The sequence below is a fragment of the Papilio polytes genome, unplaced genomic scaffold (genome assembly GCF_000836215.1).
Source record: "Papilio polytes unplaced genomic scaffold, Ppol_1.0 DF824269.1, whole genome shotgun sequence".
NCBI classification, from domain to species: domain Eukaryota; kingdom Metazoa; phylum Arthropoda; class Insecta; order Lepidoptera; family Papilionidae; genus Papilio; species Papilio polytes.
In genome coordinates this window covers 579,263-604,646 of record NW_013524935.1, presented here as the reverse complement: position 1 = coordinate 604,646, position 25,384 = coordinate 579,263, and the positions used below count along the sequence as shown (strand labels likewise).

The following is a 25,384-nucleotide window of genomic DNA, read 5'->3' as shown; positions in this document are numbered from 1 at the left end:
AACCTTTAATTGTATTTGTGACGTCACAATTCAATAAATCACTTGGCGTCATACGGTGTCAAATGTTTTATATTTATTATCTTTTATCTGATAATTCAATTGTTTTCGTATCTTTTCTTTGACCTTTGAGTCTTGAATGAATGTAGCATTTTTTAATTACCACCACGTGCCTAATATTATCGATTTTAAAATAAACAAGAATCCAGTTAGAATTTTAAAATTCTTAATGATGATTAAAATAATTGGATGAAATTAGAAACTTTTCTTCACAGTAATGTTCCAAATAAAGCAACGCCATCTAGATTTACATAAAGAAACTACCCTATAGTAAACTTTGTTACGAATGTCAACTGTCAAACAAATGACATTTGACTTTTGTTTTCTTTTCTCCGGAGTAAGGAGAGATTGTACAGCCAGTGACTTAGATGTTTGTTATTTTACGTTTTAAGGTTGGTATGAAATTAAAAATGATGTAAAAATGTTGCAATTTATTGAAATATGTACTGATTTATGTGGGCACCGCATTTGAGTCTCGCTGCGTGGATTGTTTGGAATGCTCGAGGTGGCTACGCAAACTTTGCGTGTTCAGTTTGTCTCTGCGGAGCGCCTGCGAGCGCGCACGTCGACGACCTACTTCTGAACGTAGCCGACCGGCTCCGCGACGTCGCTCAACGATTCCTGATGATTGAAAAAAACAATCAAATAATATGCAAAAATGATGAAAATCGTAGTTACATTACTCGTAACTAGCTAAGCTAATATTAAAAACAGAAAGAATGTATTCTTCTACGTATTGAAATAACTCAAAAACTACTAGGCCGATTTCATAAATTGTTTTATCATTAAAAAGCTACGTTATCAGTGACTAATATTAACTATATTGATTAATTTCACGCAGACGAAATCGCGAGCAACAACAACTTTTTTGATAAAAATGAATCAAGAGATATTGCTCTTCAAATTTAACAGGCGTTTCAAATCGCCTCATTTTTGTAATACGAGTATAAAACAGAGGATAGGAATAAGATATGGAATTGTATTGTGTAAAGATTAATTACTCACCTTCCCTGTCTATTTCAGTTGAACTTTTACCCCGTCGCCGCCTCCTTTCCTTGTCCCTCTCAAAACTTTCGAAGGATTCGCGGCTTGCCCGCATCACGTCTTGATACTGTTCCATGTAACCCTGGCTGAACATTGCATCCTCAAGTTTCTTCCCCAGCTTGCTGTCCAGAGAGAAGCCCAATGACTTCGTCAAAGGATAATCATTCATATTCAAGTCTTTTAACTTTGAAGCATTCACTGGATTCTGAAATAAGCATGTTATAGTTAAGGTTTACCTGTCAAACTTTGAAACGAATATCAAACACTTCGCTTCATTAGCCAATCTGACGTCATATTTTAATGGAATTTGGAGTGGTGGAACTATAGTTGTTTTAGTGTTTTGCCTTTGTAAATGTTTGTGTAACATTTCTAAATGTATTACAGTTACCGAGAAAGAAAAACTGTTTTACCCGGACATATTTCTGTCTTATAATAACACTAAATTAATATCGTGGAGTAATAACTATCCCTCGTAAATAAACCGCTTAAAAAATCAAAAATAGTTTTATTCGAAACGCGACAAATTCTTAAAAACGAATTTTCACTAGATCTACAGCTTTCCAGCAACATTAAAAAATTGTTAGAAATTCGTATAAGCAACAATAAAGCGTTTGTTAAAAATTAAACATACCACAGTTAACTCAACACATCGAGAAAGATATTCAAATTGAAAGTACACGTTTTAAAACCAATAGTACACCACATTGGAAATTTAATTGTTAAATTATATGAAGTAACTACCTCGATTAATAAAATTAAAAAGAACACAATTAAAACTGTAGCCATCACAGATTAAAAACTTTTCATTTAACAGAGCACGGTTGACGATGTGTGTAACTATATGGCGTTGTTGAAATCAGAGTGGCTCTTTAAAAACATTGTGTCCAGTATTGTCTCGGCCACAAACAATGGTGTTTTAACAAACTCCCAAACGTAACATCACAAACAGAACGAACAATATTGATCTCTGGCCCCCAAGCGAACAGTTCTGTGACAATTCTCAAAACGAAATCAACTTCTTTCTGATCAGAAATTTAGGTTATTATGCTCAAAATTATGATGTACACGAGATTTTATACGATTATAGTTGTAAAATGATTATGGTTATGTATTAAGAGGACGAAATTAATTAAAAAATTTTACACAGACAAAATGGTGGCTAAAAAGGCTCGGATTCAGACCTAAAAGAATCTTTTTTGGAAGTCGGTTAACAAGATTGGGAAGGGAACACATTTGCCTGCTCAATTAAAAGGCGCTAAATAAGAAAGTATTTGCCTTTAGAGCATTTAAAATCTTTCTCATTATTGTTATGGCCAAGATTGCTAGAGAAATTAGCAAACAGATGAGGACATAATTGGGGAACTTAGTTATTATGAAAGGAGCAACTAATTTACTTATATAAAAATACATAATTGTTAACAAATATTGGTAATGTTATAATAATTATACGGTTTGTAGAAGTGGGCAATATTTTATAAGTTTATCGCGGGTCAAATGGCTGGCACAACGAGGCGCGAAGGCACGCCACGAACCGCTTTCAACCGGTTCTCTTTAATCATATCTCCATTACGTATTGGCAAATGAGTCTATTTCGTGAACATTACAAACGTATGCAGTTTCCTAACATTTGTTTGAAATACATTTTATATACAATTTGTGTAGCTATTTTTAGCGCAACAATAAACACTTAGCTTTAAACAATTTTATATGTAAAATTACTTACATTTAAAGCGTGCAAAGGATGACTTTTCCCTGTTAAATCCTTAACTCACATGTAAATCACTACATACTCTTAGTTCATAGTTACCTTACCTTTGCTGCCATAAACAACATTAAATCCCGGTAGAATGAACTGAAAATATCTAAGTCTGCTTATCTATTTTTTCCGGACCGTCTCAGGATGACGTAATGATGTAGTGGTTCCAAGTCTAGCTCTAAGCCGTGGTGTGAACCTGAAAATGTGACTGTTATAGACAAGGCTTGCTGATGCATTCTAGTTAATTAAAATGCTAGAATTTTTTTACACAATTCATAGTAACGACCTTGGTTCATTATTCCTTCTATATATTGTTGACCATTTTACAGAGGATATTGTATCGTTTATTAGAAAGGCCTTATCTATTTACTGCGCTGCTCCCAATATTATTGTCATTGTTCTGTGCACGGCCTGGAACCGGTACGTACCGGATCGATCACCAGTTCGGTACACTATCTCTCTGTTTAAGTTCATAAAAATATACTAACAAAAACATATCCCAAGTCTTATCTAAAAGTCAGAGTTAAAAACAAATCTACAGAAGCTATTTAATTTAATAAATGGAATAAGAATATTATAAAACTAACCTAAAGCATATATTTAACCAAATTGATTGAGATCTTTTTGTCATAACCTTGCCTGGAGGACGAAAATCTATTGTGCCAACCTTACAGAAGTAGGATAAGAGGGGGAGGATAATAAAAACTTTTGTATTTATATTTAAACGCTAGTATATCATTGATTCAAAGATACAGACTATCCTTGCAACTTGTAAAGAATTTTAACGTAAAGGTTTCTATTGTTTTGTATAAAAACATAGAAGTAATCTTCATAAATATGTTTTTGTTTAAAACAACAATCGACTGCGGAAGGATCAAACTAAGTTTAGTATACTATGGAAATATGTACATACATGCTGGAACTGTTCAGTTAGTGATAATTTATAGAAGTTTTAAAATGAATGGTTTAAGTTATGGTAACCCCTGAAGATAATATTATCAAGACGCAATTATTAAAAAATAAACATTATCACATGCCATATGTGTAAAGTTAAAAATCTCTTAAAATAATTGTCATGCTTATGATGGTTACACGGCTGACTAAAATAATGTATTTTACTTATGTATGTCGATTGAAACAGTTGATATATTAATAAGTTGCAATTTGTAATGACTGTATTTAAACCATGCTAAACATATGTTTTAGGATTAATACGTAAAAATAAACCTATCTTTAATTTACTGCCACTGCTTGAAATATAAAATAACGTAAAAAAAAAACAAAAATATTGAATCTAAAATGTAGTGTTTTGTTTTCTTTTTCAAAAATGGCGCGTAATTGTAATTGGTAACGCTATTCAGTGGAAGACTCAAATTGACCAATCACGTTAAAACACTCGACAATGTAACAAAACGATTGGCTGAAACGATTTCGTACATTGGCAATTGATAACAAATGTCACGAAACGTCAAATTTATACGTCGTTTTGGCGGTTAGAATCACAATGAGTTGAATTATTTGTAGTTGTGAAATGATAAGTGATGTCAAGGTTGAGGTGATGCTGGAGACGGTTCGTTAAATACGAACGGAGCGATGGATTCAAGTTAGTTCGAACGGCATCCATCAAGAGGCGCGGCCGCACACACTTCTAGTTGATTAGACATTTAAAATGCCGCCAGTTGCTGTGCCCAATGAGGTAAATAAACCAATTATTCTTTATTAACACGTATATTTATTTATATAAAAGTGATGCAATTTTAACCTTACTTTTATCTGAATCAGTGATGATTTTATTGACATTTTCCAGGCACCGAAGAAGCAACTTCGAGTTGCTATCATCGGTCAGAGTACATTCGCTGCGGAAGTATTTAAATTGCTAGAGAAAGACGGTCACGAAGTGGTCGGTGTGTTCACAGTACTGGACAAAGGCAATAGAGAGGATCCACTTGGTATGTTTCAATTTATTTATATTCAGTATTCAATTCTATTTTGATGGCATACAATTCAAATTAACCACTTTTTATTGCTAAAACATATTTAAGGAAGAGTATGAAATACCAATGTTTTTGTGTGTTATTTTGCAGTGTGAATTAAATGTAATATTAGTTTTATATTTTATCCAAAATACAGATATTTATATTTTAAATGCAAATATGTTTTTGTATTGTTTTATGTTATAAATAATTTTATATGCATGGCTAAATTTATTTTGCATATTCAGACAATAGAGTACTTCACTATAGAAGTCCAAATCTATTATAAATAAAAATTTAATATAAATTGAATATGTTCTAATATTTTATTTATATTTATGTTAAACAATCTTATTCAGTTGAATGTTTCTTAAAATAAATTAAATAAAACAGTATATTTTAAACAATGACCATGGTTACTGATCTATGAAAGTCTATAAGATAAAAATAAATAAACTATTTAATAAACTAGCTTGCTAACATTAAAAAAAGTAACCTATGTCTTCCTCACTATGATTTACATATGTCTATGTCAAATTTCAACAAAAAAATGCCAATATTCTAACAAACATCTATGCATCCATCCATTTAAACATTTTCATTTATAATATTAGTGAAAAGTAAAGTAGCTTATGTCATACATATATAACTAAAACCTATTTTCCAATAACTTTTATAAGATTCTAATTAGAATTACATATACAAAAGTTACAATTGGCAATGTTTCTATTCTAGCAACAATTGCTGCACAGTATGGGAAGCCAGTGTTCAAATACAAGACATGGAGGGTCAAAGGGAAGGTCATACCTGAAGTATTGGAACAATACAAATCTGTAAGTTTTATTAGAAAGGTCTTTTTATAGATTTTTTTTTTTTGTGACTGAGTTGTCACTGTTTGCCTTGAAGAGGCATTTACAGATTCACCAGGCTTGAGGTGGCCCAGCGCAGATGGCGCTTAGCCTAAACCTCTTTTATGAGAGCTCGAGGGCTCCCTCAGGAGCCTCGGCTCGGGCCGTTACTTCGTTATTATTACTGGATTGGGACCTTTTTATAGAATTACATTAAAAATGTACAATGTTATTTTTGCAATTGTATGATCAAATTGTTGACCAATACTATTTTTAGTTAGTTTGGGTCTAAGTTCTACAGTAAACAATTGCGTCGTACTATTTTACAACTATCGCGAGTTTAAAGTCAAATTTAAATAAAATACTGTCATCTTTTTTTTGATCGTCTTCCCAAAACGAAGGAGGTACTCAATTCGTCTGTATATTTATTATTATTTTTTTTATGTGTGTTACAATATAGCTCCGCCGCTATTGGATTTTGATAATTCCTTTTTTTAATGAAGGGAACAGAGGGTATTGATCGCCTTCCCAAAAGTAGGTACTCAATATGTCTGTATATTTTACTTTACTGTTTTTTAATTAATTGGCGAAGATATAATATAAATGTTGAAAAGCCTGTTACCAGGCTGATAAGACACAATAGGTATATTTGAGTTTAGTGGAAATAAGAAATTGTATTTAGACATGCCACTGGCTGACAACATTTATTGTCTGTGACTTTATTTTAGAAAATATCAGTGTTTAAACGTGATTATAATTTTTTCTACTAGCTTTCGCGCGTGACTCTGTACGCGTGGAATTAAAAAAATACAAGTGAGTAGCCTATGTGTTCTTCTAGTGTATCCTCTACGTCTATGCCAAATTTCACCGAGACCCGTTCAGTCGTTTAGGCTACAAACTTTAAGAAACATCCATCCATCCATCTAAACTTTCGCATTTATAATATTTGTTTGTTAAAAAATTTACAGTTACTCTTTTGACTTTGAATAGTGACAATTTTTATACTCATTAGAATGTTGTATATCGTGCGAACTTTGAAATCACTTTATTCAACACTAGCTGTTGCTCGCGACTTCGCCCGCATGAAATTAAACATTAAGTTACTGATGTAACATAGCTTTTTACTGATGAAAGAATTTTTGAAATCGGCCCAGTAGTTTTTGAGTTATTTCAATACATTCATATAGATTATTCTATATTCCCTTAATTAACTTTTTTCCCACATTTACTTTAGATAAACACTCCATTAAATCGCTTTGTAAATTTCCATCTCGTTTATTCATAAATCTAAGTTATCTGGAACAAGAGTTGGCATGTCCAATGACTATCACAGACGTGTCGCGTGTTCCTCAACAATACCCACTGCACTCACGACCTCACTATCATAATCGACACCAATTTCTAACTAAAAGACCATTATATTACTTCCAGTTTAACAAATCATGGTGAACCTAGTCCTGAACTTTTTAGTAATCTACTAAACTATCGCATAACAGTTTAGTCTCGCTTTGATTTCTGTATGGAGGTTCTATTCGAATTTTTAGTTGTGTAACTAAACAGTTGAATGTGCTGCGAAACAATCGACAGTTGTGCGATAGTTCAGTCAAAGGTAACCCGCTCATAGGGTTTATAAAAATCGTTTATGTAAAGGGTTAGCAACGCATTTGTAGTTCGTCTGATATTTGTTTGATGGACATCAGGTTAGAAAATAGGTATTACTAACTGTTCCTGTGCGTCTTCATCCGCATAAAATTATGAAAAATTATATTTTGTTGTTTACATTTGTCAAATTACAAATAGCAAATGTCAAAATGACATGACGTGACAAACCTTGACAATCTTGCTTCCTTGATGTTGGCAGCAACTTATGGTCTCTTTCCCACATTAGGGTTTTTTTCCAAAATATTTACCCCCTAAGTTTAATGGCGTGAAACATATAGCTTAAAGCGTGACGTAAGTGTAGGGCTTTTTATTAAAAAAAGAGTTTTTCAAAAATATGCTGTAATTGCTGACATCTTAGGCAACAAAGAAGTGTGTGTTTACGCTTTATTATAATAGTGTAGATTAAGATAAAATTAATTGAGGTATTATTTTCTAATAATTTTAGATAATTAGATACATTATTTTATTGTTTTATTATCAATTTCATTTTTTATTAATGTTCAGTTATGTTGCGTGTATTAATGATTACATTGTATTCGACAAAAAGTGGCCAATTTGATGAATTACTTTGACCTTCTCGTATGTGTTTTGTATGGTTTAGGATTACTTCTCGTCAAAACTTATGTATAACAAAAACCACATATATATGACGTAAGAAAGTGCAATTTTATGCAGTTTTCGAAGTAAATTGTTTAAATGTTACCATAATAAAATAACTCAGAATTATCTATACTTCTATACTATTATAATAAAGCGTAAACACACAGTTCTTTGTTGCGTAAGATGTCAGCAATTACAGCATATTTTTGAAAAACTCTTTTTTTTAATAAAACGCCCTAAACTTACGTCACGCTTGAGGCTATATAATTTCATGCCATTGAACTTATTGGGTAAATATTTTCATGTAAACCCTAATGTGGGAAAGAGTCCATAAGTTGCTACCAACATCAAGGAAGCAAGATTGCCAAAGTTTATCATGACATGTCATTTTGACTTTTGGTATTGATAATTTGACACATCAAAATAAAATTTTCACAATTTCATGCGGATGTAGCCGCACGGGAACAGCTAGTTAAAATATATTGTAGAATAGTATAGCATAACATAAATAACTTGTCATAATAGCGATTAGATATTTTCTCAAATTTAATACTCGTGTAATTCCGAAGTATTCCCGTTTATAAAGACCTTATGTTAAAGGTTATTAAGATTTTTGCAATATATATTATTTATATAAACATAGATTATGGTATCGACAAGTCACAGATAACCCATAGTTTATCACCATGGTGTTGCGATGGAAGGAAAACTTACGATCATTATAAATTATGATGTGCTAATTTTATTTTAATATTTAATGTTAGGCCACCAATTGTTACCTTAAACATAAGATACCAGCTTATACCCACGACTTTGCGCGGAAATAAAATGACACTACGCAAGACATCTTCACTGCAAACTTTAACATTTATTATTACTAGCTGTTCCCCTGCGACTTCATCTGCATGAATTAAATAAAATCTTTATTATAATTGTTAAAATTTGTCAAATTCTCAATTGCAAATGTCCTAAAGCATGTCGAAAATGTAGGGCTTTTTAAATACAGATTATTTAAAAATATGCTGTAATTACTGACATCTTACGCCACAAAGCAGTGTGTCTTTACGCTTTATTATAATATTGTAGTATAGAAGTTATAGATGAAGTATGTTTTAATTCCTATTGCGATGTAATTGTTTATACAGAAATAAATAATAGTTTAAGATTTTTGAAATGTTAAAGAAAATATACAGAAATCAAGTTTGTGTTGATTTACATATATTTAAAACATATGTAAATGCAAAATATACGATAATAAGAATGACTATGCAATATCTAAAATGTCCAACATCCGTCCATATGACCTTGGTTTTTTAATACAACTCAAAGAAACATCGAAACATAATAATTATATAACCGCGCGTGTTAGACGCAATATATTTTCAACACGTTGGTAAAAAAGATATAACACGAGAAATGAGTCAACCAAAAAGAAACGTGCATTTTCTTACTGGGGGCTTATCAAGAATATTCGTGAAAACGTTTTTGTAACATCATCGACATTTTATTAGATTTGTACACCAAGAAATCTTAATCAAAGGATCACGTTAGAAAACATCTCACAAATATTACTGACTAGCTTTCGCCGGCGACTTCGTCCGCGTGGAATTAAAAAAAAACTAAGTAGCCTATGTGTTCTTCCAAACTGTACTCTACATCTATGTCAAATCCCATCGAGATTCGTTCAGCGGTTTAGGCTACAAACTCTAACAAACATCCATCCATCCATCCATCCATCTAAACTTTCGCATTTAGAATATTAGTAAGATAGACCTACATAGTAAAAAACGAAGTCGCGTCACGCTGTCTATCTGTACTTATGCTAAGATCTTTAAAACGCAATGGATTTTGGTCAAATTTTTTTATAGATAAAGTAATTCAATAGGAAAGTTTATATGTATAATGCATGTATTACAGTAGAGATATGATTATTGTAGAGGTTTCTTATGTAAAGAATACATTTTCGTATAAGCACCCGTACGAAGCCGGAGCGCATTGCTAGTCATTTCTTTTAATGTTTCATAGAAAGCATTTTATACATGAAGTATAGTTTTGTTGTAGAAACGGTTATTATAAAGGTAATTTTATAAAACTATTACAGGTGAATGCAGACATCAATGTGTTACCTTTCTGTTCACAATTCATCCCCATGGAGGTGATAATGCACCCCAAGTACCAGAGTATCTGCTACCACCCCAGCATCCTGCCCAGGCATAGGGGCGCGTCGTCTATTAACTGGTAAACATATTTTAATTACACCCTGTTTGTGCAGTGGAGGAAATTTATTTCCTACCCACAATAATTACTTAATCTCGATAATTATTTATGTTTTTTTATAGCATTTATGACAGTTTGTTGTAAAATTCCATCATAAGTAAGATTACTCATAATACTAGCTGTTCCTCGCGTCTTCTGTGTGAAATTGAAATATAATAAAAATATATCCTATATTACTAACTGATAACGTTAGATATTTAATCGTCAAATTTTTATAAAATCGTTCCAATCATTTTTGAGTTATGTCAATACATACAAAAATACAAATCATTCCTCTTTATATTAGTTTTGCTTCTATCCGTTTTAGTTTAATATAAGATTGCATATTGCATTACGTTAACCGGAGGAAGTGAAAGGAAATACATTAAGAATATGTCAATAATGATTATAGCTAATGTTGTCGACGTAACTCAGAATATACCCGAGACAATCTCTTTCTGTTACATTTTTAAATATCTATATAAATACTTGCTTTCGCCCGCGATGCCATCCGCGTGGAATTATAAAAAAAAAATTACAAAAGAGTAGCCTGTGTTCCAGACTATCCTCTACATCTATACCAAATTTCATCGAAATCCGTTCAGCGGTTTTGGCTATCCATCCATCTAAACTTTTCACTCTTGAATTTTAAAAATTGCAAATTTTTGGAAAATTTCTGCAATCAAAACTTATCCTTGGGAGTTAAACTTTATAATTTGTTAATAGGACATTAATAGAAGGAGACACGACTTGCGGTCTGTCAATCTTCTGGGCAGACGATGGTCTGGACACAGGTCCCATACTGCTGCAGAAGTCATTCCCTGCCACCATCGATGACACTGTTGACACATTGTACAATAAATACTTATACCCTGAAGGTAAGTTATTTTTTTATTCTATACTAGTTTTCGCGTGACTCTGTCCGTGTCGAGTTAAAAAAAAAACAAAAGTAGCCTATGTGTTCTTCCAGACTATGCTCTACATCTATGCCAAATTTCATCCAGTTCCGTTAAGCCGTTTAGGCTACAAACAAACATCCATCCATCCATTCATCTAAACTTTCGCATTTGTCGATTTTATACGAAAATATTAATTTATATTTTTCAGCGGAAACACTCGTAAAACAGACAATTTTGTGTCAAAAAAATATTGTCAAATTGATATATTTTGTTTGTGCAGTGAAAACCTACGTTTAATGTTATATCAGGTATCAAGGCTCTGGCGGAGTCAGTGAACATGGTGTCCAACGGCACCGCGCCCAGGATACAGCAGACGGAGGAAGGTGCCACTTACGATCCTGCACTCTTCAAGCCTGAGACACACCAAGTTAGTAAATACTATTACTATGAGGCTATTACTAACTGTAATAATATGTCTAGAGTACATATTACAATGTACTCTAGACATAACTTAACTACTAGTTACTACTTATCCGTGCGGAAATAATAAAAAAAGCATGTCCAGATTTGGTGAAAGAGATTTTTAAATAGATCCAATAGTTTTTGAGTTGTTTCAATAGATACAAATTTTTGACAACTAACTGACGTAGTAATTGGTTTTATCCGAAATTTTTGACTCTTAAAACAGCTAAGGGTGTTTAAAATTGATACATTTAATAAATCATCATTAGTAATATAAAATTAACAAAACCTCCAAATTCCCTTTCAGATAGATTGGTCTAAAGGTGGTATAGCACTACACAACTTCATCCGAGGTCTGGACTCCTCGCCGGGAGCCACCACCTACATCAAAGGTCAGAATAAAGAAGGTGTTGAGGAGGATGTGGAGGTGAAATTCTTCGGCTCCTCCCTCTGGCAGGCGGAGTACGAGGCTGGTGGAGACACGCTCGTCATCCCCGGCCTTGACACACCCGCTGTTATACATGACGCAGGGTTACTTATTACCGCTAATGATGGTGTTAAGGTAATCTTAAGTGTTATTCTTAACTATGGACAAATCTTTATGGATATGTCATTTAAATCTCGTATTTAATAGTGATTTTAAAAATGTGTCTTTATGAGATAGTTAACAATAATATGCCTGCCATTAATAAGAATTAGAAGAAAGAATGAAGAAAGAATGCTTTATATCCGACTCGAAGGACCATTTCCGTATTGTCTTTGTGCCGTCTCATTATTAAAATTTCCTTTTATTTTATGTATTTTTAACGATTACAAATAGAGATGCATTATTATGTTTTATTAAACCAATTATTTTCCCCCGTTTTCAGTTAAACGTTCAAAGATTGAAAGTGAACGGTAAAATGATAAATGCGCAGAATTTCTTCAAAGCGAACGAATCCAAGGTATCTCTAGAATTAACTGCAGAAGAGAAGCAGTTCGTAGAGGGCGCTCGCGACGTTTGGAAAGCGATACTTAGAATTGACATAGAAGATGAGACTGACTTCTTCGCGTCAGGCGCCGGCTCTATGGACGTCGTCAGATTGGTAGAGGAAGTTAAAGATTTAGCAAAAATTGAACTGCAAAACGAAGACATTTATATGAACACGACATTCGAGGAGTTCTGTCAAATCGCAGTTTTAAAATCTAGGGGAGGTTTGGATAAAAAGGAGATAGTCTACGATGGGGTTGAAATGGAAGTGAATAAAATGAAGATTAAATTCCCTACACAGTTGTTTATAAATGGAGAGTTCGTTAATTCTGACAGCGGCAAGTTATTGACGATTGTGAACCCGTCAGATGAATCAGTTATCTGCAAGGTGCAGAGTGCGTCTGAGGGTGACGTCGACAAGGCGGTTAAGGCTGCTAAGGTCGCCTTCGAAGAAGGAGAGTGGTCTAAAATTAGCGCCAGAGAACGAGGACAGTTACTCTTCAAGTGAGTATACAATTCTATATTAATTTAGTAAGGAGGGTATTATAATTAAGAGTAATTTGTCTTCTATAAATTTTACTATCTCTTTTTCGCTTTCCTCGTCTCTCTCCCTTAGCGTAGGGAAATAGAAATAGAACGAAAGACCAACTTTTTATGTCTTCCTTCATCACCATCCTTCGCTCTTTCTGTCTATTTTTGTCTTTCTTTTTTCTCCCTTACCGCCACTAACTCTTTCTCCCTTACCATTCCTTGCTCTCCCTCTCTCTCTCTCTATTCTGGCGTTTCCTTTTCTCTCTACCTTACCATCCCTCGCTCTAACTCTCTCTATTTTCCTTTCTCTCCTTTACCATTTCTCAATTTCTTTATGTTTCTTTGGCTGCCCAAAAGAATTCTTTCTTTCTCTATTTCTCTGAACTGCCAACAATTCCCCACAGACTAGCCGACCTAATGGAGCAGCACAAAGAGGAACTAGCGACGATAGAGTCGCTGGACTCCGGCGCGGTGTACACGCTGGCGCTGAAGACGCACGTCGGCATGTCCATAGAGACGTGGCGGTACTTCGCCGGCTGCTGCGACAAGATCCAGGGCGCCACCCTGCCCGTCAGCCACGCGCGCCCCAACAGGAACCTCGCCCTCACCAAGCGCGAGCCCATAGGCGTGTGCGCCCTCATCACCCCCTGGAACTACCCCTTGATGATGCTGTCCTGGAAGATGGCGGCCTGCCTCGCTGCAGGGAATACTGTCGTGATGAAACCGGCCGCGGTTAGTATTACTGAGTTATTTGTTAATTGTATTATCGGGTTTTATCTGTATTTTTGTACGGTTTTTATAGATGAAAAATTTATTACTTTGACCAAAAATTCCAACTGTAATCAAAGATATTTTTTTTCTATGTTATTTGTAGTATTAGTAAATCTTATTTTTACTAATAAAAAATAACTTTAACAGTGGTAGAGCCAGTTTTAACATTTTCGCACGAATGTGCCACCTCTCCCCCAGCAATACCACGACCACACAGAAAACAGGCGTGAAGTGGAAGCAATTCCGTGTTTCGTCTGATGAGTGTGGTGCCAGGGGCCTAATTTAAGTCCCTTTCTTTTTACCACCATTTTCTTATAAGGAGAGGTTGGGAAGGGGAAGTGGATTTGACGGTGGAGGAGATGCATAGAAGGGGAAATATCTTTATGTGCATCTTCTCCGTCGTATAAGGGTAGACAACGCATCTGCAATTGTAAATGTCTATGGGTGCGGTCGTTTCGTAATTTTGGCGAATTCTAGTGGGCGCTTGCCCGTTTACAACCTTAAGTTATAAAAAAAAACTTATTTATACAAGTGTGGTACAGGTGTGTCCGTTGACCGCGCTGAAGTTCGCGGAGCTGTGCGCGCGCGCCGGCATCCCGCGCGGCGTCGTCAACATCCTGCCCGGCTCGGGCGCGCGCTGCGGGCAGGCGCTCGCTGACCACAGCCTCGTCAGGAAGCTCGGCTTCACCGGCAGCACTGAGATCGGTATACCTACTTAACAATCATTGTAACTCATCATCATCACCAGCTCACTATACGTCCCCACCGAAGAGGTCAGAGCTCTAAGTACTGGTGACTAGGCCATAGTCAACCACGCTGCACTGCGGGTACCGTGACTTCACACATATCTTTGTATTTCTTTGAATTTCCGTCACCGTAAAAACGTCAGGTAAATTATGTACACATGAAAATTCGAAAAAATCGAAAATCACATTGGTACATGGCGGGAGTCGAACCCAAGACCTGTAGATTACAAGTCAAGTGCCAACCACTGAGCCACCGACGCTCGTAATAAAAATAATTGTAACTAGCGATATTTAAAAACACGCCACTAGAGAACTGGCCAGGAATGTGCGCGAATCAATCCTTCTAATGACATTGACAGCTGTCAGCTAGGGATGTGACATTTAAGTCTATAATCTAGTGTTGCCCGAATTCTAATAGTAAAAATCTAAAATCGAAAAGATTCATACCTGATTTTACATAAACAATCCCTACTAAATTGTCAATTATCATCTTCATTTGGATTTGGTAACAGTGGTAGTGCCCACTTTAACATGTTAGTAGTGCAGGGCCGGTACGCCCCCAGTAATACCACGACCACACAGAAGACAGGCGTCAAATGGAAGCAATTCCGTGTACAGTCTGATGAGTGTAGTGCCGAAAGCCTAATTTAAGACCCTTTCTCTTTACCACTCTTTTCTTATAAGGAGAAGTTGGGAAGAGGAAGTGGATTTGACGGTGGGAGAGTTGCATAGGAAGGGGAAATATCCTCTTTATGTGCATCTCCACCTCCGTCGTATAAGGGTAGGCAACGTATCTGCAATTGCGGATGTCTATGGGCAGCGGTCGCTTCGCCATTTTGGTGGTTTCAGGTGGCCGATTGATCGTTTGCAACCTTATGTTATATAAAAACAATAGAAAAGCACATTTTTACAATTATATTATTGTCAAAAAATGCTATTTGAATCTCTTGCGATTACATAAATCTTTTTTTTTTTAAATTAAATATGCTAAAATCCTTTATAAAGACTTTATGAACTTGAAATTCCGATTTTTACAAACATAATTTCTAGTTATCCGTGTTTTTTAGTGTAATTTAAATTAATTTTATAGTGTTTTTGTTTAAATTTTAATGTTTCAGGTCAAACAATAATGCGTTCCTGTGCGGTGTCCAATTTAAAGAAAGTATCACTGGAGTTGGGCGGAAAGTCGCCGCTCATCATATTTGAAGACTGTGACCTTGATAAAGCCATCAGAAATGTAAGTAAACTATAGAAAAACGTTATTTAATAACTATCAGCCTTACAAATGAAAACGGTAAAAAATGAATATAAGCAAATATTGGAAAAAAAGTAATTATTTTAAGAAAAATTACCACAAAATTAACCTAATGTACATTTATTTACATAATAAACACAAAACAGTAAAGTACATAAATAAGTATGAAAGCAAGTCTGTAGGGTAGTTTGCTTTTTAGCAAATTGTTCAGCTACCCTCCGTACTAGTATAAAAAATTAATCCAAATATTAGTACTAATGTTTGCTTATACTCAGTTTATTCCAAAATGTATTTTTACACCATATTTATTTGTAAGGCTGTAAGACTTTACAAGGTCTGTGCGAGCGAGACACATGCATGAAAACGACAAAGATAGCAATTCTATACTAATATAATAAAACGTAAACACATAATAGCAGATATCAGCAATTACAGTATATTTCTGACTTTTTTTTATTCAAAAACACTAAACACTAGCACAAATGTAGAAGATAATCTGGAAGATATAGGTTAATTACTTTTTTACACGCGGAAACTCACGGGCTAGTAAAATAAAGTTTTTATACGAAGATAGATATTTATCTGATGGGTTTCCTAGGGTATGGCGGCAGTATTCTTCAACAAGGGCGAGAACTGCATAGCGGCGGGCAGGCTGTTCGTGGAGGAGCGCATACACGACGAGTTCGTACGCAGAGTCGTCTCTGAGACCAAGAAGATGGTGATAGGAGACCCGCTGCACCGCGGCACCGCACACGGACCTCAGAACCACAAGGCACATATGGATAAACTTATTGAGGTATATCTATACTCTTTGTTAAAATTAGACTGTATGTTGCCCCCCTTAAAGACTACAAAACTAAACATGAAAACTACAAATTCGACTCTTTTAATGAGAGCTGTCCCTTCACTATCTAAAGCTCAATGCGTTTTTTTTAATTTTCGATTGTGTGACATATTTGTTTAGGATAAAAAAATCAAACAATGGGACCCACTTGCAGGCATTATCTTTCGGATAAAAAAAGAATTATCAATATCGGTCCACTAGCGGCGGAGTTATGCCGTAACACACATAAAAAAAAATTAAAAAAAAACATGCAGATGACTTGAGTACCTCCTTCTTTTGGGACGTCGGTCAAAAAGGGATTTTTACAAGAAAATTTTATCTGACGGATAATCTGCAAGTACACATAGGCTACTTACTTTTTTTATTTCCACGCAGAGTCGCGGGCAAAAGCTAGTAGGCTAATAAAGGAATTATGAATGTTTTAACACATTTTCCTGTTGACCCAGTTCTGCGAGCGCGGCGTGAAGGAGGGCGCTACGTTAGTATACGGCGGCGGGCGCGTGGCGCGGCCCGGATACTTCTTCACGCCCACCGTGTTCACGGACGTACAGGACCACATGTACATCGCTAAGGAGGAGTCTTTCGGACCTATTATGATTATCAGCAAGTTTTCTAGCAAGTTAGTATTAAAAATATATATTTGGGGACATAACTTCATTCTTAACTGAAGATAGATCTAACAGTGGTAGAGCCCGGCGGTAGGGCCTGCTCGCCCCCAGTAATACCACGACCACACAGAAAACAGGCGTGAAGTGGAAGCAATTCCGTGTTCTGTCTGACGAGTGTGGTGCCGAAGGCCTAATTTTAGTCCATTTTACTTTCCATCATTTTCTTAAGAGGAAGGAATGGGAAGGAAAAGTGGATTATAGGAAGAAAATAGGAAGGGGAAATGTCCTCTTTATGTGCGTCTCCTCCTCCGTCAATGAAGGGTAGACAACGCATTTGCAATTGCGGATGTTTATGGGCAGTAGTCGCTTTCCATTTCGGTGGATTCAGGCCGCTTGCTCGTTTGTCACCTTATATAAAAAAAAAAGATATTTAAGAAACATATGTTATAATAAATAAAATTTTCTCACAGGTACTTTCTCTGAAAGGCACTATAGTTACCAAGTTTAGGGCAATCTCGTGTTATATTTACAAGTAATAAAGCATATTACTAAATTATAATAAACTCCACTTTTTCTTACTCTGCTAAGACTAATTACAAGTTATCAGTGTTTGTTTTGTTTTATTATTTTTTAGTAAGTTAACTGAAAGTTATATATATCTATACATATAATAAAATGGAAGTGTCTGTCTGTAATATCAAAAGAAAATTCCAGATTTCGAGATGATGTATTTACGTTGCTGATAACGAAAATCGTATTTAAAACATTTTTGTCTGTCTGTCTGTCTGTCTACAAGCCGCGTTTTTCGGGTCAAATCCGAAACGGCTGGGCCGATTTCGGATTATTCTCAACCGTCACTTACTAAAACTAATTCTATTCCCCACGTGGGGACAGATGAGAGAAATAGTTTCATCCGTCCCTCCTTATGCGACGAAGGGACGGTTGGAACTTATTTCATAACGTTTTCATCTGTCACCTTATTGATGATAATGGGACTAAAGGATGGATGAAACTTTTTATTCTCACTGAAGGGCTAGCTGAGAAGGGCATATTATAGGCTTATTTATCTTAATGCGTAAACGAAGTCGCGGGCAACAGTTAGTCTATAAAATAAAATCTGGTATTTTAGGAACATAGATGAGGTGATGCGTCGCGCGAACGCTACGGAGTACGGTCTGGCGAGCGGCGTGTTCACGCGGGACGTGTCGCGCGCGCTGGCCGCCGCCGACAGACTGGACGCCGGCACTGTCTTCATCAACACGTACAACAAGACGGACGTCGCTGCGCCCTTCGGAGGATTCAAGCAATCCGGCTTCGGGAAAGACCTAGGTATATACTAGTACTAAATCTTGGAAAAACTAAAAAACAACCTCTAAGCAAAGACCGTATGAATCGAGATTTAGAATTAAGAATGAGTTCTGATATACACTTGTCAAACTCAATTTCCGTGACAATTCCGTGAAAATTAAAAAAATAAAAAAAAATACATGCATATTCCCTATGCATGTATTTTTTCTCTTTTTTTAAACGATTCTACTTGTTATAAAATAAACGGAAAAAAAATTGACGCGAAAATATTCAACTATTGAGCTAAAAATAATAAAATAACATTACGACTATTTTCGAACGACTAAAACGCGACCGGAGTTGTCAATAGACAATTGACGTCAATCGTCTGATTCCATTCATAAAATACGCTCAGATGTCACTTCGACGTAAAACACAACAAAGTATCTCAAGGTCGAAAAGTCAAAAATCGATTCATTTTTATTATCCCTGGTACAAAGTGGTAATTTTTACACAGTTTTGGCTGGTAATATCTCTTTGATCAATTTCCTAGTACAGGAATATTTTTTTATGTTTTTTCCTTTTTTTCAGGTCAAGAAGCTCTCAACGAGTATCTCAAGACGAAATGCATCACCATTGAATATTAAATAAGATTGTTTTGTTTTATTTTTCTATTGAAATGTATTTTTTTTTATTTGTATATATGTATATATGTATAAAAAATTGGTTATGAATCAATGATATATTTGTATGACTGAGAAATCTTTAACGCCTTTTCCACTGATGCAGAAGCACCAGTGGAAATAGACACATCTTGAATAAATATTTTTTTTGTATATAAAATTCGTTTTTCTTGATTAATCCTAATATTATAAATGCAAAAGTTTAGATGGATGGATGTGTTTGAGTTTGTAGCCAAAACTGCTCAATGGATCTCGGAGAACAGCCATTAGTTGTCTTGTCCAATGGGACAGTTACGCGCTATCCAAGCTGAAGTTTAAAAAAATACACCAAGTTCGCTTATTTTCACATATTTTGTATAAGTAGTAATAAGTGAACTTCGTACACCACAAATATAATCGTATAACAATGTATTGTTATGCGATTAGATAGTACTCGTATATAGCTAGCAAGCTATAGCCTGTGAATTTAAGTGTCATCCTGTTCTGGAATAGTCTATATGAAGACATAGACTCATTTTTGGTATTTCAATTCTACGCGAGGTGAAAGCTAGTATAGGATAATAAAAAACAATAAATCATAAAACTAAATATGCTTTATTTCACATTGTGTCAATAGTAATTGGTCGCGAACAAGTCGACGCCGACATATAAAATATATCAAGTTAACAACAATCCCCTCGCCGAGACATATATTACTAAATAATACAAACAGCGAAGGATTTAACACGAATCTTTTACTCGTAGAAATCAATATTCAATCTGAAAATTATATTAATTAGTACAAAATAATTATATAATACAGTATGTATGAAATATAATACAAACTCGCCAACTAAATGACATTTAAACAAAAATATTAAATAATTACAATGGTTATCGAAAAAATCTTTCAAGATAGAATATTGATTTCGGTGAGTCAATTTGCGAAAAGCCCACCCCCAACTAAGAGGTAGATCACGGATGTTATTCATACAATCCTTTCACTATCCCTTCATACACATCCATACATCAACATACAAACGCAACTCAAGTCATACTTTCGTCACGCTCAGACATACCATTATCTAAACATTCACACATCAAATAACAAAACTTATTCTATTTACTGGATAAATATTGCTCAAAGTATCCTGTCTCGTAACCCTGAGTCTCCACTGGCGAAACATTTGTATAAAAACATGTTTTATTTGTTTTTTAAGTCAATGGTCATTACAATGTTTTTATATTAATGTTTCGGCGATGGAAACGCAGGTTAAATGGAATTGACAATAAATTAACCTTTCAAACTGGAAGACTGTATTTACCTTACAAATTCTATCTTTCAGTAAATCGTAACACCAGATTTAGTTATTTCATAGTGAATGTATATAAAATATTGACAAACATAAGTCTCCTATTTATCAATTTATATAATTTTCAAAAGATTCGTGTTAAATAGGATTAGATAAGAAGCAAAAATTAATGTTATTACTAAACATATGATTTTATTACACATTTATAAGAAAAAACTAAAAAAAAAACAATTATTGAAATAAGAATAAATACCTAAATATTTCAATTTTATTTATTTTTCGTTCGTATTCGCGAGTTTAGTTTTTCACATAAAATTCATTTGCTTAGTAACAAACAAGTCAATATACTATGAAATATACGTTAGTTATCAGCATATAATGTAAATATATCGCTACATATATATTGTATATAGTTTATGACGTCACAGGGCTGAGGGGATGAGGGGTTACAAAATCACCAGTAAAATTTAAAGTCTAACATGTTCTTAAACTCTTAATTATACAAAATTATCATCAATATCACAAATAAAATACAGAACTTCGAGTTAGACTAAATTATAATCCGAATACTCTGAGAGTAACATTTACAATGCGTTTAACGAAACATTAACAAAAACGTGATCAATTACTTTCAATCATGTCTCTATGTAAATGTTTCGTCGTGTAACAAGATGCCAATCTTCAGAGTTATCACTGACCACGTGTGAAACAAAACGTTACTGTACAAAATAATATAATAAAAAATAAAAACAAATGTAACACTATGATACAAAAAAAAAAAGAAAAAAAAACAGAATTTATACAAAAATGAAATCGTCTTCTAAAAGTCCAATACTATTTACCATGAGATTTGTGTAACAAAAAATTGGCTTTAACATTTCTATATTTAGAACATGTGCTTTTGACATAATAATCAGCTTCTCACTAAATAAAAAAAAAATCGGACAAAAAACTAAACAAAACACAATAAAACCGCAAATTATTTACAAGATTTTTATAATTTCCTTGGTTTATGAAGTGTTTTTTGTATTTTTTTTTCAATAAATAAATTTTATTACAAAAAAGCACCCGTGTACACAAAATCTCATGTTAAAGTGCGGACTGCTAGCACACGCCGGGTCTGCAGTTAGCCTTAACCAAACAGCACGCGCCGTATAAAATCATAATCAGTCTATATCGGCATAGTTTGGCAAGGGACGCTGTTCAAAGTCTAATTTCAATATTTTCCTTTTACTAAAACTCCGAAATATTCAATTCGAAATCAGCCTTACAACATTCTCTATTCATTTCCTAAACCTTTCGTCAATTTTACTAAACCCTTTCACACCCGTAGTATACTAAATCCTTTACTTTCAATACATTTCGTCACTTTTCGATACAAACAAAACTATTTAAAATGCTCACTCAAATGTCAAATCGGAGTTATGATATCGTATCGTCAAATAGAACTTCTCCCGTCTTATGTCATCCTGGTACTCTGACTAGTCAATAAGGCTCCAACGTTAGATGCGAGTTATTTCTACATTTGTATAGTTAATATTTACATATACAAAATTAGTCGTATTACATAGGGATGATATCAAGGAAGCGGTAATAAATTATTTTGAAGTTCAGAGCGGTCGCCACGTCCATTAATGATAATTTCATTATGTACATAAATTTGCAGCTTGTTAACTAAAATGTCACATTTGAATAACAGATTTTAATGTTCCGCAGATAACATGCGTTTTAAATAATCATGTTAAAGCGGAGAAGGAACTAGGGATGTGACGAAGGACAAATCAGTCGAGTAATTAAATCGTCGAGAGTTCTGCAAAGTGTATGACAGCACTTCATTCATTTGAATGATATCGCTGTTATTGAATGAATGAAGGAATGACCGAGGGGGACCGCTAGGGGGCGGAGGTGTGTGGGGGCGGGGGCGGGGGCGGGTCACCGCAGCGCGCGGCACCGCCGGCAGACACGCACGGCGCCGCACTCGCCCCATGGACTCATCTCCGAACACGAGCCGCAGAATATACCGCCGCACCGTCTGAAAAACATAACACTAATTGAATACGAAACTCTAAATGGATGTATGTTTACTATGATTATCCAAAACGACGTAGGTTAGGCCATTAACTACTTTTTATGTCGCGTAGACGAAATCACAGAAAAATTCTCAAACTAACTATATTATAAAAAGTAAAGATTTGTATTTTTCTGTTTTGAAATAACTCAAAAACTAGGCCGATTTCAAAAATTCTTACAGCACTAAAGCTAAGTTATCAGTGAGTAACATACGCTATTTTTGTGTTTTAATTTCACGCAAAGTCGCGAACAACACTTAGTCTTTTAAATTTTGATAGCTTACTAATGTCGCTATACCATTTGCGACTTGAATACGTCAAGTATAAGTTATGTTAAAGCTGTAAGTGGCAAGTGTTGTGTACCTGCAGTGGTGCCTGCGGCGCGCCAGCCAGAAGTGGTTGCGGCAGTGCTGGCAGCGCGGCGCGGCGGAGTCCGGCAGCCAGGCGGCGCGCGCCTCCTCGCCCACCTCCACCTCGGAGGCGCTGCCGCTGCTGCTACCCGCACTGCCGGCGCTGGCGGCACCGCTGGCCGCACTGCCCGCGCTACCCGCGCTGCCGGCGCTGCCCGCACTGCCACTGGCGGCGCTCACCGCCATCTGCGTGGGCGAGGGGGCGGAGGGCGAGGCGCGCGCGGGGGGCGGGGCGCCCAGCGGCGACGCCCGCCGCAGCGCCTCCCTAGCTTCCCGCAGCTGCCCGCTCAATTCTTCCACTACTTTCTGTAATACAACGATATTAACATTTTTATATTCATGTTTTTGCTTGCGACTTCGTCCGTATGAAATTAAAAGTAATAATATAAGAATGCCTACGTTACTCGCAAATAAATTACCTTTCTAACGGTGAGAGAATTTTTAAAATCGGCCCAGTAATTTTTAAGTTATTTCAATACATACAAAAATACAAATCTTTCTTCTTTATATTATTACATTATCCAGATTTTTTATGCTTTTCAGACTATTTGATGTCAACATACCTTTTGATACAATATGATCTGATGCAGCCTGGTCTGCAGGGGGTCTGCGGCGGGCGGCAGGCCGTCGGGCGGGTCGTGCGCGGGGCGCGCCGCCGCGCCGCACACGCAGCGCACGCGCGCCGCCGCGCCGCCCGCCTCGCCCGCACCGCCCCCGCCCCCGCACCACCACGCCTCGCTCTCCACGCCTACACACAATACATTCGTAAATAAGGTATATAATTGTGTCTAGTCAAAATTGAGTGTATGTATTTGTGTATATGACAGATATGGGGCGTAACGAGATGAATTGGGGGCGTGTCGTGAAGGATTAAGTGCATAGCGAATTGGACTATGGAACGTGATGGGTTGGAGCCGTGACGTGTAGGATTACAGACGTGTTAAATTGAATTGGGGTGTGTAAGTTGGGTGCGTGGTGTGGCATTACGGATAAGGGGCGTGACGTGTGACCTTAGGGGCGTGTCATGATATATACCGTGCGGAGCGCGTGCGCAGCGGCAGCAGTTGCGGCGCGGCGAGGCTGGGCGCAGCGTGAGCTGGCTGGCGGCGCCGCGCGCGGACCCCGAACCTTCGCCCTCGCTCTCTGAACTCGCGCCGCTTGATGACGCACCACCTAATTGTAACAAGAATAAACAAAACTGCTTAAAATCCAATAAAGGCATTTTATTTACCCTTTAATAGCAAAATTATAAGGATTTTTTTGTCACTGCTTACTTACTTACCATTTAAATCGACTTGCATGAACTTGGCAGATATATCATTGAGTCCATTGACGACGCCGTTAGTGAGGGGGCCGTCGTCCGTGACGTCAGCGGTGACGTTGCCGATGACGTCAGTGGTAACGTCCGCGGTGACGTTGTGGTTGACGATGTCGACGTCGACGTCAGTGCACCGGGTGTCAATGGCGGGGGGCTCATGTCGGTCGGGGGGTCTGTCGGTGCGTGCGGCGGGGGGCGTGCCCGCGATGTCGAACCCGGTGGACGATTGGTTGCTAGACTCAGAGATAGACCGCCATGTTATGCTTATATTGCGAGTACGTCCACTTTCCCTTGAAGCCTGAAACGAAAAGAATTTTATGTTTTTGTCCCTTTTTTTCTATTTCTATCTGTGTCAATGTCTTGTACAACTATAGATACTGACTTCAGGCATGGGCAGGAGTTCAGAGTAAGTGTCAGCGAGGAAGACGGCGGGCTCGTCGGGCGTGTCGTCGTCCGGCGTGCGAAGAACGCTCTGCGACAGCTCGCCAACCACACCATTCTGAACAAATGGTAAATAAAACATGAAATAATCAAAATATTCAAAATAATTTTTTCGAGGTTTACCTTAATAACTTAAAGGTTTACAGTTATAAACTCATTTTGTCCTATCGAGTGTCGGGATAGTATGTTCTTCCATACATCTCTATCAGCCGTTATATCTGAATTTACTCCCTTAAGCATATCCTCTTCCATACTTTCTTCAATCTTCCTCTACCTTTGTAGTTAATCGTTTTAAATAGCACAAAATTCCAGACAAAAACATTGAAACTTTATACTACAGCTATAAGCACTGATACTAGTGCAGTAATGGGGTAGGCAGGTACCTGCAGCGCGTGTGGTGTAGGGGCGGGGGCGGTGGGGGCGGGCGGCGGCGGGGAGCCGTCCGTGCTGTCAGTGCAGTCAGTGCCGGTGGCCGCCCGCACCAGCTCCCGCTCCAGTGACGAAGACGCGCTGCCCGAAGGCTGGCTGAAGTGCTCCGGATTCAAACCTTCCACTTCGATCTAGAAGAGTTCCATTACTTTAGAAGATGCAAAACAGAACAT

At 36.4% G+C, this 25,384-nt stretch overlaps 3 protein-coding genes across 12 annotated transcripts in view; 1 reads left to right on the top strand and 2 right to left on the bottom strand.

Annotated features, from left to right (window-relative positions):
• Window positions 1-473: 473 nt before the first annotated feature.
• On the bottom strand, window positions 474-4,640 carry LOC106109259. Of its 6 annotated transcripts, none has more exons than XM_013290704.1 (4): window positions 4,625-4,640; window positions 2,914-3,053; window positions 1,063-1,306; window positions 474-678 (listed from the first exon to the last, which is right to left on the bottom strand). In XM_013290704.1, exons 2-4 carry the CDS (start codon window positions 2,932-2,934, stop codon window positions 509-511), a joined length of 435 nt encoding a protein of 144 aa, XP_013146158.1. In that variant the 5' UTR covers window positions 2,935-3,053; window positions 4,625-4,640; the 3' UTR covers window positions 474-508. The 6 variants fall into 6 exon arrangements, with proteins under 6 accessions (XP_013146158.1, XP_013146148.1, XP_013146141.1 ...); XM_013290694.1 differs by lacking the exon at window positions 4,625-4,640 and adding an exon at window positions 3,445-3,650; XM_013290687.1 differs by lacking the exon at window positions 4,625-4,640 and adding an exon at window positions 3,144-3,296.
• Window positions 4,331-19,412, top strand: LOC106109249 (cytosolic 10-formyltetrahydrofolate dehydrogenase). Its single transcript, XM_013290665.1, has 15 exons — window positions 4,331-4,553; window positions 4,665-4,806; window positions 5,566-5,663; window positions 10,042-10,178; window positions 10,923-11,074; window positions 11,404-11,522; window positions 11,865-12,119; window positions 12,427-13,031; window positions 13,463-13,790; window positions 14,372-14,534; window positions 15,694-15,812; window positions 16,429-16,626; window positions 17,121-17,293; window positions 18,412-18,611; window positions 19,161-19,412. The coding sequence occupies exons 1-15, from the start codon at window positions 4,527-4,529 to the stop codon at window positions 19,214-19,216; spliced, it is 2,772 nt and encodes a 923-aa protein (XP_013146119.1). The 5' UTR covers window positions 4,331-4,526; the 3' UTR covers window positions 19,217-19,412.
• Window positions 19,413-19,827: 415 nt separating this feature from the next.
• The window catches only part of LOC106107841 (myotubularin-related protein 4), a 58,341-nt gene continuing 52,784 nt past the window's right edge, over window positions 19,828-25,384 (bottom strand). For all 5 annotated transcript variants that reach the window (XM_013288879.1, XM_013288857.1, XM_013288849.1 and 2 more), the window contains 7 exons: window positions 25,166-25,342; window positions 24,724-24,840; window positions 24,306-24,639; window positions 24,059-24,196; window positions 23,587-23,771; window positions 22,977-23,329; window positions 19,828-22,576 (listed from right to left, as the gene is read on the bottom strand). In XM_013288879.1, coding sequence (XP_013144333.1) covers window positions 22,477-22,576; window positions 22,977-23,329; window positions 23,587-23,771; window positions 24,059-24,196; window positions 24,306-24,639; window positions 24,724-24,840; window positions 25,166-25,342 — 1,404 coding nt within the window. In that variant the 3' untranslated portion in view covers window positions 19,828-22,476. The remainder of the gene's footprint in view (window positions 22,577-22,976; window positions 23,330-23,586; window positions 23,772-24,058; window positions 24,197-24,305; window positions 24,640-24,723; window positions 24,841-25,165; window positions 25,343-25,384) is intronic.

Coding starts and splice junctions, on each gene's coding strand:
- LOC106109249 (XM_013290665.1), top strand. CDS start 4,527: ATGCCGCCAGTTGCTGTGCCCAATGAG. Junction 11,075..11,403: donor TAAATACTTATACCCTGAAG/GTAAGTTATTTT, acceptor ATGTTATATCAG/GTATCAAGGCTCTGGCGGAG. Junction 16,627..17,120: donor ATATGGATAAACTTATTGAG/GTATATCTATAC, acceptor CTGTTGACCCAG/TTCTGCGAGCGCGGCGTGAA.
- LOC106109259 (XM_013290677.1), bottom strand. CDS start 1,887: ATGGCTACAGTTTTAATTGTGTTCTTTTTAATTTTATTAATCGAG. Junction 1,307..1,842: donor TTTTAATTTTATTAATCGAG/GTAGTTACTTCA, acceptor TGCTTATTTCAG/AATCCAGTGAATGCTTCAAA. Junction 679..1,062: donor AACTGAAATAGACAGGGAAG/GTGAGTAATTAA, acceptor TTCAATCATCAG/GAATCGTTGAGCGACGTCGC.